The sequence below is a fragment of the Coturnix japonica genome, chromosome 2 (genome assembly GCF_054131305.1).
Source record: "Coturnix japonica strain WE chromosome 2, WE-NBRP24, whole genome shotgun sequence".
Taxonomy (NCBI): domain Eukaryota; kingdom Metazoa; phylum Chordata; class Aves; order Galliformes; family Phasianidae; genus Coturnix; species Coturnix japonica.
In genome coordinates this window covers 113,114,998-113,129,332 of record NC_140664.1, presented here as the reverse complement: position 1 = coordinate 113,129,332, position 14,335 = coordinate 113,114,998, and the positions used below count along the sequence as shown (strand labels likewise).

Sequence of the window (14,335 nt, the reverse complement as noted above, 5' to 3'; positions counted from 1 at the left end):
ATAAAGATGAGTATTGCTTCAATTTGGAATGAAAGTACTGAGATAATTTTAGTTGACATTGGTGTAATGTATGCTATAAAAGGGTGTGAAATTAGTGGGGAGAGCGTCTAAAATGGACTGCTTATTTAAATCATCAGTAAAACTCTGGGTCAAGTTTTAAATCTTAAAGTCATAAAAGCTTTTAAAGTATTTTTAAGGCAAAAAAGAGTTTTGTGTATTGGAACTGGTGAAGGGTCTGGTATGTTACCGAGAAAACTGAACTTTTGTGTTATTTTTGCTATGGCTGTCTTCACATGCTTCCTGCTCAGTTCTTCATGCAATTCCTACTCAAAATGTTGCTTTTCTGGAAGGCCAATGTTTAAGTCTGGCACTATAGTGTGTGTTAAAACTGATAGTATAATTTTATTATACATCATATATTTTATTTTTATTCCTCTAATGTTAGAAAATGTGAAGAAGCCTTACAAAAACTTAGATCTATGATTTGTCTGTGTTTTTATTTTTATCAGTCCACTTCTGTCTGGGAAGGGAGGTCTTTCCATATCTGTTCTAGGACAGCCTTAGCAGGCCTTACATCCCTGTTGGGGAAGAGCAGGTGACATGAGGCAAAGGGCCACTTTACCTCAGCTCCTCCTCATGGAATTCAGCTGCTCAGTTGCAAATGTCCTTTGCTCAGGGCTCCTCGCATCCATATCCTTCCCTCTTCCTTAGGACCATGATGAATAAGAACTAGTTTTCTGCTGATGTGGCAGCCTAACCCTTAACAGCAACAAGCTATTTCGTACCTGCTGATGATAATTCCACTTTCTAAAGTGGAAAAATTCCACTTTCTAAAGTCGGTCAAAAAAACCTCACAGCTTTATGTCCTATGAATACAGAAATACCATTCAACCACATGGTGTTAGCTCATATAACTTTCATATGAGGCACTATAATCTCTCTCTAAGGTTCAAATTTTAGAATTTGCCTGACCTTCTGGATCTTTCCTGTATTTATCCTTGCAGCACTGCTGTAGTCGAAGGTGCTCTGATTCTTGATTTCTAGTTAAGGAAATGAAGCATGTGGTGCCTGTATAACTTCCACCACATTGCACAGGAAGGCTCTGTCAGAGCCATAAACCCATCCAGCCTCTCAACTTCTTAACATATTTGTGATAAATTCCTCTTTTTCATCAACCTGTCTTCTCTCATTTATATGCACGTGCTCACACGCTTGTCCAGAGTATATGATATGGTTATACTCCTGTATAAACAGCAGCATTACAGCATCTATAATCATGTGAAAAATGCACTGCAGATAAATACACTGAAAACCTGTACAAACCATAAGATTTTCTACTCTTCATTACCTTTCTCATTTTTTGAAACTTACTTAGACAGCCTTAAAATGCTGTATTAAGATTGGAAAAGGTGAGTTTTGGAAGCCTCGCCTTTCTGTTGCAGATAAAACATCACCGTGTAAGGATGTTTAACTACTTAATCTGTGATGTTGCTCCAGCACGGCAATGGAAATCCAGCATCTTATCAGCATTTTGGTTTAGTATGTGGAACTCTTCTCAAATACACTGGGAAGGTAAGGTGTGCTCCTGCCCAGCTGCCTGCCAGTACCTGTTCAGCTTTCATTCAGGGGGAGAGCTTAAGGTTCACTCCTAATTGGCTTCTTGCAGGTTAGAAAAGAACATGAGGGAGGGCAGAAGTATTTTAATAGAGGCTTTCCCATATTTCGGGTGTTAGAAAGCAGGAGTTTATAGCTTTATTCTTCCTGCTGTTTGTGATTTACCCAGTGTAGTTACGCACTTGACAGAACAATGGCTTCTCAGTACAACCAACTATTAAAATGTATCTATTATTTTAAATGAGTTTTATAGTAGCTCAGTAAACATATAACTGCTTATAATAAAACAGCAAATAAGTTATGAACTTGGTTCACCTAATGCAATTTCAGGACCTTTCAGAATGTTGTTTTGCATTTGTATGAAGTCTTTCTGCAGCTATGCCATTCAATTAAATTATTTAAATGATATAACATATTTGGAGGAAAATCTAATTTCATAGATAGTAGGGTGCATACTGTATGTATTCAAGTTCAGCGTATGAAAACTAGACTAAAAAAAAGAAATGAAAATATTAATGTAACAGTATTCCTGGATAAGAAGGTTTACAAGCATAGAGTATACAGTAGGGTTTTGAAACACTGTAAAAGGTTCTTCTGCTTCTGTTTGTTGTTTATCTTGGTAAATTTTATCAAGCTGTAATGTATTTTTATATATAAAACAGTAAGCTTACTGTCTCATGAATAATCTTGTGATCCAGAACTGTAATTTCTGGGAAATTCACAGCTCCCTTTGAGTCTTGTCCAGTGAAATTTGATAGAAGTTTAGACAAGGAAAAAAGATGACAGTCTTGCCAACTTTTTGTCTCTTATGATTTATAACTCTAAGCGTTAGAAATGTATCCTTGTCATAGATCTGGAAATCAAGTAGCTCTAGTCTGAACTCACAAAGGTGTCAGTTTTGAAAGGGCAAGCAACAGACTTCCTTAAGTTAAAAATAGCTTTTGTGATAAATGATTTAAGCCTAGTGTTTGATCACAGATAAATGGAAAATAGTATTTAATGGACTTTTTTTTTTTTTTGTCTAATGTGAGGGGCACCTGAGGTCATTTTAAAATTACATTAGTTTTGTTAGTTTAATCTGAAATATCAAAAACGTGAAAACTGTAACACTTCACACTGAAGAAAATGTCATGTGCTGTTTTTATTCCTCCTGTGTATTGATTAGATATTGATTACAGCAAAGAGAGCTTTTTAGACTCCTGCAGCGATTTGAGTAATGTGTGTTGCTTTTTCGCTTTTCTGTTGTTGAGTGTAAAATATGTATGAAGACTTGTCTGAAGAGTAAGTATGGAGGCCTCTTGGGAATTTCTGTAGCTGTACATTTAGTAATTTCAGTGCAACACTGGCAAAATATTTACTGTTTTTGTTGTTGTTTCCTATGTTTGTTTTCATCAATGTTTTACAGAACATTTGAGGGCAATTCTTAGTAGAACCTCACCATTGGAATCTATATTCTGCTAATACTAAAAGTATAAATGATTCTGTTTAGTGTAGCAAAAAAATACAGCTTTATTTTAATAATTGCAACCCCTAAATGTTCCTCTTGTGTTCAGGCACTTTTAGTGCTGCTTTCAGAGAGAGATATATATTAACCTTCCTAGTATAAGCGTTTTGTAGTAAACACTACATTTCTTCCTCTCTTAAAGAATATTTATTGTTGCCTCAGATGTCCTCACAGATGGCTAGACTTGTGCTCTGTCTGCTGTATCTGATTGCACAACTGATGAGTACGCATTTTACTTGGGTTGAACTGTGGTTTAACTGGAAAGCTCTGGATGACTGAAAATTCAGAAGTGCACATACACTGTTGTCATTGAAGAAGTTGATTTGCGGTACCAAAGAACTCCAGTTTGTGACATTAGCACATAATCTGACTTGCAGGCTAGAAATGTGTGATTTCTAGAGGTTTGTGCACATCAGTAGGCAGTCTGTATCTGTACCACAGTTGGTGTCAACAGTGGGAAATTCACAGACTCTGGACTCTGCCCTCTTACTTTTTATCCTTTTCTGTTTCTTTTATTTTTTTCTTTTTTTTCCCCTCTCACTTCATCTCTCTCATTTGAACTTGTTTTAGTACACACGCTTTTCCCCTTCAGTCTCCTTTTCCTTCACCAGCCATAACCTAATAACACTTGTTTGAAAGCATTCACAGTGACATGGTTTATCCTCTTGTGACAATTGCCTCATGGCTTTGCCTCTCTCTTGAGCTAGGAATGACTTCCTGGGGGATAGATGAAGAAATATGTCTCCCATGGCTCATAGGTTCTTTCAGTAGCTTACCCTAAGTTTGTGGACATCTTTACATGTCTTGAAATTAGATTAAGATAAGCTCAGCAATTAAAGCACAACATCCTCTGAGTTTGAGGATTTTCTGTCACCATTTTTTTTTTTTTTTTAACTTGAATTTGAATTTTGTTATGGAAATATCAAAATATGTACAGCTCCTGAATGTTTTATTGGTGTTTTCCTGTTTTAAGATGTATCCTTTGAAAATTTAGCCCATTAGTGCATTAATGATAGAATCTCAGAATCAACAAGGTTGGAAAAGTGCTCCGAGATTCACGTGTGTAAGAGGAAAAAGATGCTCTGACACCATCACTCCCAGATGTGCAATATCAACTTCATTTTGCTTATGTTTATAAAATGTGGTAATTTAGCTTTCATGGCTACTTCTGTTACTTGTTCTTTGCGTATACTGGTCTTGTTTGTGTCGGAACTATTGTGTTTTTTTTTTTAGTGATGTATTTATGTTTTATTGTTTTGATACTAATGGAAAATACATGTTATTATCCATCAGGTTTTCTATAATTTATAGACTGTACTGTATATTGTAATGCAATTTACCAGGAATACATGAATTTCCTCTGAAATTGAAAATGCTGATAGGTATTAAAATATATATCAGACTTTTGGATTTAATTGCTAGTAGATGAAAGAATAATTGGAGTTGAAGATATCAGAATTAGGCAAGATTTCTGCAAGATTCAACATCCGTAAATATTCTAAATGAGGATGCTGCTTCAAAAACTTGATTGTATAAAGACTCTCATGGCAGAAGAGAAAGAGCCATCCAAACAAATAAATGACAAAATGTTATTGTATTTATAGCATAATTATAAATTTAAGTGACTTTGAGCTATTGGAATTTCTGTGAAGGAAACAAGATAAATTGTCTACCGTATATTGCTTTGTACTTTTTCCTCCCCCGTTCTGTGGAGTTGATAAGCTGTTAGCAGGATATAAATAAACAATATAAATCTAGCTCAAAAATCATTTAGGATTTGTAAATGAAGGATTAGGAAATGCAAATTTTAAGTATGTGGCATTTAAGTATGTAAAATACTGAAAACTTTTTCTTCTGAAGTAACACGTTTTACTTGTATCTTCAGCCTAGGCAGGTGATCTGCTTTCTTTGTGTAATGTAACTACAGCTTCAGAGACAAAAGTATGATAATTCTGAATTGTGCTTTTCTTCAATTTTTAAGTACAGGGCAGTCCTTACCGTGTTGGTTTTATTAATAAAATCTGCAGTGTACATTCATATTACAAACGTAGTTCTGTATAAAATACACAAACAGTGAATCTTCATAAAGACGATCTTTAACTGGGTAGTTTTTTCTTTTTATTACGTAATAGTTTGTGAACATTTTTCTTTTATGGTTTCAAACACAGTGGATGCAAAATATTTCATATAATCTTAAGTAATGGAGATTGGGTTGCAAATGTTGTGCATAGGTACATGGTTAGAGAATATTTTCTGTCTGTTAAAATGGATCTCCAGTCAGCAGTTTAGCATATGTTAATGATTTAGGCAGAAGTTTAATATTAAACTCAGTTTTCTCAGTAGTGCTCTGCTGGCCTTTAGAAATGTCTTGTTTTGGTCGGTGAACTTTGTGCGGGAAGTTAGTATTTGTTACTGAAGGGGGTAAGACCACCCCCCTCATGAGAACTGTTTGTGAAAGTAATCTAGAGCAGGCTAGCTGAATTTATATTTCTACTGGAGAGGTTGTGAAACAGTCTAAATTGGCTCTGACCACAAACTTTGACCTGTTTGGCCTAATTGTGGGAACTATGCCAAAATTTGATACAAAGCAGTTCTGGGAAGCTCTTAAAGATTAAATTCCAGAACTGCATAACTGATGTGCTAATGATATGCTTGTGATATTGGGCGAGTGTTACTTCAATACAGTTAGAGACTTGAGCAGATCATTCACCTAACCTGTAAAATTATCTCCATTCAGATTTGAGTGATCATTTGCATTTCAGTGTTATTACTTATTATTTATTATTATTACTTATCATTTATTATTATTATTTTTAAATCTATGATGCTTTATTATGCTTTCTGTTGCTATGCAAGAATGCTTTAAAAAAAAAAACAAAGTATTTTCAAGCTTTAAGAAAAACACTGAACGAGAACACAGTTTGACTGAATTTAGTATTGCCAACATGATGAGACACACTACTGGCAGTGCTCATCTCTTGTACTCTTGCCAGATAACATATTTTTTAAGACAATAGTGTTGGTACAGGTAGTGTTGTCATGCTTTCCCTGTGACAGAGCTGCAATCCTCTGCTGTAGTAACTGCTTGTCAACAAAATGAGAAATATCTGTTTCCAGGATTCCTGCTGAAGGTGCTCAAGTGTTCCAGCACTGGCTACAACATGGTCCTTCATTTTTGTAATCTAAACTCAGCAGAATATAGGAGGTGAGACTTCAAAGTAGTTAACTCTCAAGTGAGGAAATAACGCAAGTTCTGTCTGAAAACAGAATTGACTGCCCGGAAGGAAGAGAATATCAGTTGTAGATTCCAGATGCCAGATAGAAACCCTAGAGATCAGGTGTTTGAAGGTAGAAAAAGGCATTTTTCATCCCCTTCTAGGACTTATGTTGAAGGATCATCAGTGTCAAGTTGAAATGAAGTGATGACAGACCATTTATTTATTTAATTAAATCACTGTTATTATGTTCTTTACTATCTTCTGTTGCTAGGAGTTAAGATTGTGTTACATAAAATTTTCTGCTACTTTGTTGATCACTGCTCACAGTGTAGGTGTGGTTTCATAGACTGCTGGTTGATTCAGAATGCTGCTTAGAACTCATGAAGTGTTGTATTCCAAAGCAGTTTTTCATACTGGATGTTATTCTCTGAAAAGAAGGAAGACTGTTTAATACTTGCTTCTCATAAATAATTATTCTGTTTTAAAATTAAATATGGCTTTTGGCAGTAATTAGAACTGAGTTGCTTGAATTCTGCATCTGACCTGAAGCAGCTATGTCAGAGATTATTTTTTCCCACACATTGCTTGTATGATGCATTTCTGTAGGAATCTCAAACAACCAAAAACCAAAATTAAAGGTTTTTTTTTTTTTTTTTTTTTTTTTTTAATGGTGAAAATGAATAGTAAATCCTACCAGTAATTCCAATTTTTGTTTGGTATGTGAAACTGGCTTTTTCTCATACTAGCTAGGCTTTTTTTTTTTCTTCTCCCCAGTAAATGGGGAGTATGGGAATCAAATGTGTAAAAACCAGGGAAGAGCACCTGCAACATATGCACTTCAATTTGATAACACTTTATTGATTTTGACCGTAATGATTAAAAACTTCTGGTAAATGACATATCCTTTCCTCATGAAGTCTTCAAAAATGTGGATGCTTTAGAGCATCGTAGTGATGAATTTTCAAAGTCTCAAACTGTGAAGTCCCCTGTGGTGGGATCTCTTCACCCTGTCTTTGGCAGTTCAGGGAGCCCATGCTGTGATAGGGTGGCTTGTAGTAGCCACAGACACGCATGCGATTTCTCTGTCAGAGAAATGGAATGGAATGTGTTTATCAAGATGTACTCCTCTAATGATCTATATAGCTGTGCTTCCCCATCCCTTTTTTTTTTTTTTTTTTTCCTTTTTAGTCTTGTATTCTACAGCTTTTTATCCATGTTCTGATTTCTGCAAAAGGCTTAGCTTCCAGTTCATCATTCATGTGCAGCTGACATGTAACTGTGTGCATGCCTTGCCAACAGTGATGAATCTAGCCACAATAGTGTATAGACTATATTGTATATTGGCCCTATAGCTCTGTGAATTGATTCTGATTCAGGGCAGAACATCACTCATTAGGTAACCTTCAGTAATTCCTCCCCCTCATTTATTATTTTTACTTTTTAAAGTTGGTATAACTGTGTATAGTATTTTTTTCAGAATGGCAGGCATGGTTTTGCATCTCTATATGGAACTTCTAAAGCTTCTCAATAAGTGTACAATATAAATTAATAATATAACGGATTTTCTTTTGCCAGAGGATTTCAGGGGGTTTTAGTAAATGTTCTGTATGTATTTTTAAAATAAAGCAGAGGAAAAAATATTACTCTTTCAACTACTTGTGCGAAAAAATAATTTTAATTTTAACTCTGTGTGGCCTGTTGTAGGACTTTTTTCTATTTAGTAGGGAGAAGAACATTAAGGATTTAATTTCAGACATAAATTCCTGCCTCATTAATCAGTTATTGTTTTTTTAGAACACATTTTTTCCTCTGCAGTGCCTTTGAGGGATATTTTAATGAAAAATGTCTGCCTTGAATGTTGTGAGTTGTAGTGATAGCTTAAAGAAAACAAACCTGAAAGGCATAATTTATCTTTCAGATAAAGTGCTTAGTGTAAAATTTCATTTAACGTATTTGAAAAGTGGATAGGAGTTCTGTAGGTTTCTTTATTAACTTTCTGTGAAGCTGAAATTGAAGAGTTTCTTTAAACAGGTTGAAAAATCATTTGGAATTTAGGGTGACTACCTCATCTTTGAGATAAACATTGCTATCCTACAGCAGTGCAGTTGCTTTTATTAATTGTCCATATTTTGCAGCTTAGCTTTCTATTTTCCTTAGATTTAAAGTAATGGCTTAAGGTGTAATTACTCATAATTTTAAGCTGTCTGCACATTACAAACCAATTAGAATAATTTCAAATTTGGAAACTTGCGGGTTCTTTAGTTTTTATTTGACAGTGGCTATTGTTTTTTGTGTGTGTTTTTGTTTTGTTTTTTTATTTCCTTTTTGGAACTATGTAGGTACGTAACTTCTTAGTTATGGACAAGCTTTAAGTATCTGGTTCTCCTTTGTAGTGTTTGGAATGATTCTTCAGTCCTTTCTGTGACTGGATGACCAGACTGGTAGATGAGGGAAAGGCTGTTGATGTAGTCTACCTAGACTTCAGCAAAGCTTTTGACATGGTCTCTCACAGTATTCTCCTGGGGAAACTGGCTGCCTGTGGCCTGGACAGGTATACCCTCCTTTGGGCAAGGAACTGGCTAGAGGGCTGTGCCCAGCGGGTAGTGGTTAGTGGAGTTAAGTCCAGCTGGTGACCCATTACAAGTGGTGCCCCCAAGGGGTCGGTATTGGGGTCCATCTTGTTTAATATCTCTGATGATGATCTAGATGTGGGGATTGAGTGTACTCTCAGTAAATTTGCAGATGATACCAAGTTGGAGTTGGTGTCAATCTGCCTGAAGGTAGAGAGGCTCTTCAGGGGGATCTGGATAGGCTGGATCACTGGGCTGAGGTGAATGGGATGAGGTTCAACAAGGCCAAGTGCTTGGTCCTTCTGCACCACAGAAGAGGGTTAGATTAGACATGTGAAGGAGCTCTCTCTCAGAGAGTGGTCAGACACTGGAATGGCTGCCCAGGGAGGTGGTGGAGTCAGGGTCTCTGGCCGTGTTCAAGTGGCGTCTGGATAAGGAGTTACGAGAGAGATGGCTTAGTGGTTTGTTGTAGCAACGGTAATGGGAGGACAGTTGGACTAGATGATCTTGTAGGTCCTTTCCAACCTTGTGATTCTATGATTATTTACTCATTACTTTTGTTTGTTTTGTTATGTGAATTACAGTTATTTGTGGTTCAGTTGAAATCAGACTGTTTGCTTAATTATTTAAATAGTTAAAATTTAAATATGATAGGAAAGAAGGGGAGAAGCCATTATTTTTATCTTTGTAATAGTAAAGCATAATGGTGGCTTTCTTAACGTTTTGTTTAACATGTAATATGCGTGTATGGTTCCTGCGTGTCTCCTGAATGCAGCTTTGGATTTAGAGCAGGCTGTTACCTGAGGTACCATAGATTTCTGAAATCAGGTTAGTGAAATTGTTTGTAATCTAATTTTAAAGGAGGTTTATTGTTAGTCTGTCTGAGGTGGTTGTATGGAAACGAAAATGTCCTGTATAAAGAAGAGTGACAAACTGTGAAGATACCTAGTAGTATGGAGGAGAAGGAGGGGGGGGGGGGGGAAAGGAGAAAAGAAAAAAAAAAAAAGAGATTTTGATTGAGTTCCATAATGCCAATTCTGTTGTGAAAATGTCATAGAATCTATTTGGGCTATCTTTGAAGGTAGTGAAAAAAATTTGACATTAAAATAGAGGTCTTCTGTTAGATCGACTTCGTAATCATTTTTAAAATATGTTTTTTTCTTACACAAAGTTGCATGAATTTTTGGTGAGCCTTCCAAAGATCACTCAAACATTTTTCTTTCTCTCTTTTTTTAATAGTTGCATTAAAATCTTCAAACTCTACAAGGCTAGAAAGAAATGGCATTCAGGAAAACAGAACAGCAAAACTTGGAGAGGGGATGCAGATCCTGGAAGGAGAGCTCTTATTGCAGGTATGTTTTGCAGTGGTTCTACTATGCATTCATTTAAATTAGCAAGTCAAAGTGTCTGAAATACAGTGATATTAGGTCCAAATGAAACTCAAGAAATGCCTAAGATAAGCATTCCAATGTTTTGTTTCACAAAATATATTTTACTGTTACCTTCTACTCCATTTACATCCTAATCTTGTATGAGCATCTTCCCCACTGACATATCAGAACTGTCAAATTATTAGCTTGATCAGAAGCATCAGTTTACTTAGAAAAAAATAAATTTGAAGGTGGAATGAAAACAGCTCCCAAGAATCTTGCAAAACATTTACTGTAAATTTAATGCTAATGGCAATGTTTTCCCAACCAACTGAAGAAGGTATGACATGAATGTACTTTTCTAACTTTATTAAAGTATGAAAAAGGAAGTTAGAGGTAAGCATCTACTTATATCTAAAAAGATACAGTTACATTGGAGTAATCTGATTGTTTAATGTGAAGTGTTGTTATTTTCTGTGACTGCTAAGATCTGTGATGGAAGTGCTTTAACAAAAGGCTTTCCATTGTGAAAACAGAAGAGATTGCGTATTTGTTACTATAAATTCTAACCACGTGGGAAGTGAATAAATCAATAGAACTTCTTAACTGAATTTCATAATTTGTTAAATATTTTACAATTCAAAAAGCCATTCATGAGAATGAAGAAGCAGGTAGACTTTTCTTAGGGCATGTAAGAAGCAAGTGATGAAGATGGGAATTACCTAGAAGATATGGAATATCCATAAATAATTGCAACTGTCTTGTCTTCTGCCTATGCTCAGGAGCTTTTTTTTCACTTTTATTTCCATATACTGCTGATGAGGAATGTTTCCTTCTTATTCTCTGTTTTTTGTGCAGCTGGTATGAGTATATACTATATTGTTCGTTGCTCATTGTCTTTTTTCTGTTTCTTATTCAAACGGAAAATTGAGATATCTTTACTTTCCAATATAAAACTTTTTATTACCAATGCAACATGTGGTAGAAGTAGAGATCATTTACATCAGTGTGCCTTCCTTAAAATTACTATAAATTATTTCAAAGTCTTAATTAAAGTGCTTAGCCTTATATGATAGCCAAGTGGAGTTTCCAGCTGCTAAGAATTTTTTAAAACACTTTAATGAACAATTTTGCAATTGCTTTTGTAGTTAGAGGTAATGAGAGTGTTTTTGTATAAGGAAAAATATAATCTCCAATCTTCTGAAATAATAAAATCAATTAGAAATGTCATCATAACTCTAGGGGTAATTATTTTTGGTATTAGATTTTTCTAAAAACTCTATGAAAAACCAGTACTGTGTTTATTGATATACGGTGGACACCTGCATATTTTAAAAACTTCCAGCAATGTTTTGTCATAGGTTTCTGGATGAAAAGGAAAAAAAAAAAAAAAAAAGCGTATTGTTTCATAGGATTTTTGGCTTAAGTAAGGTATCTGATTTTTGCAGTAACAGCCTCAAAATGAACTGTCTGACAGAGCCGCTATAAAATGCAATTGAATTCCAGGTAAAGGAACCATTTTTCACTGATTGCATGAAGAAGAATCTTTCTTTGGCTTTGAACGAAACAGAGCAGAATAAGTAATTTTAAAATGTGGCACAGGGCTAGACACTGTATAGTTCACAGAAGTTTTATATCAACCACTTGAGGTGAAATACATTGCAAAGTAGGTCAGTGGAGGACACAAGCACCTGCCATTGCATTTTTCCTACTCCTTTGGGACTGGTATGAACTTTATCGAACTCAAGGATTTTATATAACTGTTCTGAGACACTTTGAACCTCAGGATGTCTTGGATTCTCTTCTTTGTTTCAGACTTTTTTTTTATAAGTTAATACTGTTTTGAGATAGAATTCACTAAGCTGAAATAAGGAGATTTTAGAAAGCTTGTGATGATGAATGATAGGTTAAGTGTCTACAAATTAAATTGGAGTGTTTCTCAGAAATTTTATTCATTGCCATCAGATGTACTTTACGCAGAATCCACCAGTCTTTTAATCAGATAATTAACCTATCTTAATTAGATGAGTAAAAGAACAAGAAATAATGAAAACATATCCCTACAAAATACAGTAAAGCAGCTGTGGTGGTTACCATAGTATGGTGCCACAGGGGTTAATGATTACGGACAAATAACGCTGTTTCAAAAGAAAAATATACTATTATGTTGTTACAGTAACAAATAGAATATTTTTCACTTACTCTACATTTTCTAATAGTTACGATAATTTTGCAAATTGAATAGTTTACTTTTTTTTTTTTTTTTTTTTTTGAGTATGCTGGCCAAATTCAACTTTGAATGCAGCTGAGGAAATTAAGTGGCACAACATACTTAATTCAGTCCCTCGAGACGGCCTTTTGTTAAATCTTGACTGAAATCCATAGAAGTAAATCAGCACCTTTCAGATGAGCTGCCAAGTCACAAATGTTCTGTTTGCTATCACAACAATTGCCATGAACCATATTGATTTGGAGTTCAGATAAATGTCCTTTGCGTGACTTTGAACAAGGAGCCACTCAGTCTGCTTCTACATGGAGGGGGAAATCTCTTCGAAAACATTGTTTGCTTGCAACAGTCAGCTTGTGCAGAGGTCTTCTATTTTAAGTAAGCTATAAAATGTTTGTTGGGCTATACAGGGGCTCTTGATCACTTGATTTCCTGTCCACTTAGGACTGTCTGTGCTATGAATAGAAAAGATTTTGGGAATCAGTCTGTGATGTTGCTCCCTTTTGTACTGCAGACTTTTGAATGTCCTGAAGGCTTGAACTGTGCAAGCATTGTGAATGGGGGTTGTTACTAGATAAGCCTATAGGCCTTCATGCTGCTTCTGCCCCTCAGCTCCTACAATCAGAAGTAAACAAGTCATCAACAAGTTTTTGCTTCTCTCCTGACTCATTTCCTGGAATTTTCCAGAAGGTTTTTCTTCCTCAGATGCGGTTTGCTTTATTGCGTCACGTGTACTTTAGAGAGAGGTGATGACGAATCCTTCTGTTTAGACAGTAAGATAATGATATGTTTTTGCATTCTTCGCAACTTATTGTGACACTAGGGTATAAGCAAAATTAGAGCCACAATTATTATCTGGAAAGTTGTCTCTGAAGTTGACATATTGATATATTTCCCTCCCAGGCATTAAATGGCTTTGTATTAGTTGTGACAGCAGATGCTTTGGTTTTCTACGTCTCATCTACCATCCAAGACTACCTGGGTTTCCAACAAGTAAGATTTCGTTGTTTTTACTTGTTTTGTTTCAGAAATTTTGGTTAGTTTCTGAGTGCACCAGTGTTTAGGGTCTGATTGTGTGATACAATTCACAGTCAGGTATTCTGATTTGAAATTGTGTTACTTTTCTATCAGCTCATGTAGCCAAAATGGAATCTCAAGCCAAGCACAACAGGAATATCATTTCCAAAGTTAAGTTAGGCAAGATAGGAAATTTTCACACTTAATTAGTCTTTACTGGAACAACTGTTTGAAATTTATACTGTGGTGTTACCCAGTTTATGATGCTGAATGAGACATAATTCAGTGGGAAGGTAATTATTTTAATGGAAACCTTTCATATAAAATTAAATCCATATGCTCTGAGGCTTTTTTAAGAATTTATTCAGCGATTTTAGTAATTTTAGGTTTTTTAGTTCACTGTTTCTCTCCATTCCTTCCCACTCATTTATTTATTAATTTAAAACAGGCATTCGTTAATTATAACTTATCATGAAGATCACGTATGGCCTTGCAAACCATGTACCAAAATAGTAAAGGCCAAGATCCAGAGATCACATGTTATGTATGGAATGCAGCTCCTGGGATTAGTTTATGTTAAGCTGTACTGGTTCTTATCTGTGCGTGGGAGTTAGGTAGATCAATGAACAGATTGATCCAAAGATGGTCCACTGGTGCTGGCTTTGGCAATCCCTGCCCCTTTCTTCTTCTTGTATACAGAATTCCCTTTAGCCAGTAGCCCTTTTCTGAGTGAGACTGGAGACTGCACTTGAATCACTGAGTATTGCATAGATGACAGCAGGTAAATCTAGCTTAATAATAAATACACCAGTACA

General features: G+C 35.4%; 1 protein-coding gene across 2 annotated transcripts in view; it reads left to right on the top strand.

Moving 5' to 3' along the window:
* The window catches only part of AHR (aryl hydrocarbon receptor), a 58,058-nt gene that overhangs the window by 25,499 nt on the left and 18,224 nt on the right, over window positions 1-14,335 (top strand). Inside the window, 2 exon segments of one of the 2 annotated variants that reach the window (NM_001323184.1) lie at window positions 10,146-10,258; window positions 13,407-13,496. In NM_001323184.1, coding sequence (NP_001310113.1) covers window positions 10,146-10,258; window positions 13,407-13,496 — 203 coding nt within the window. 2 annotated transcript variants of the gene reach the window in all.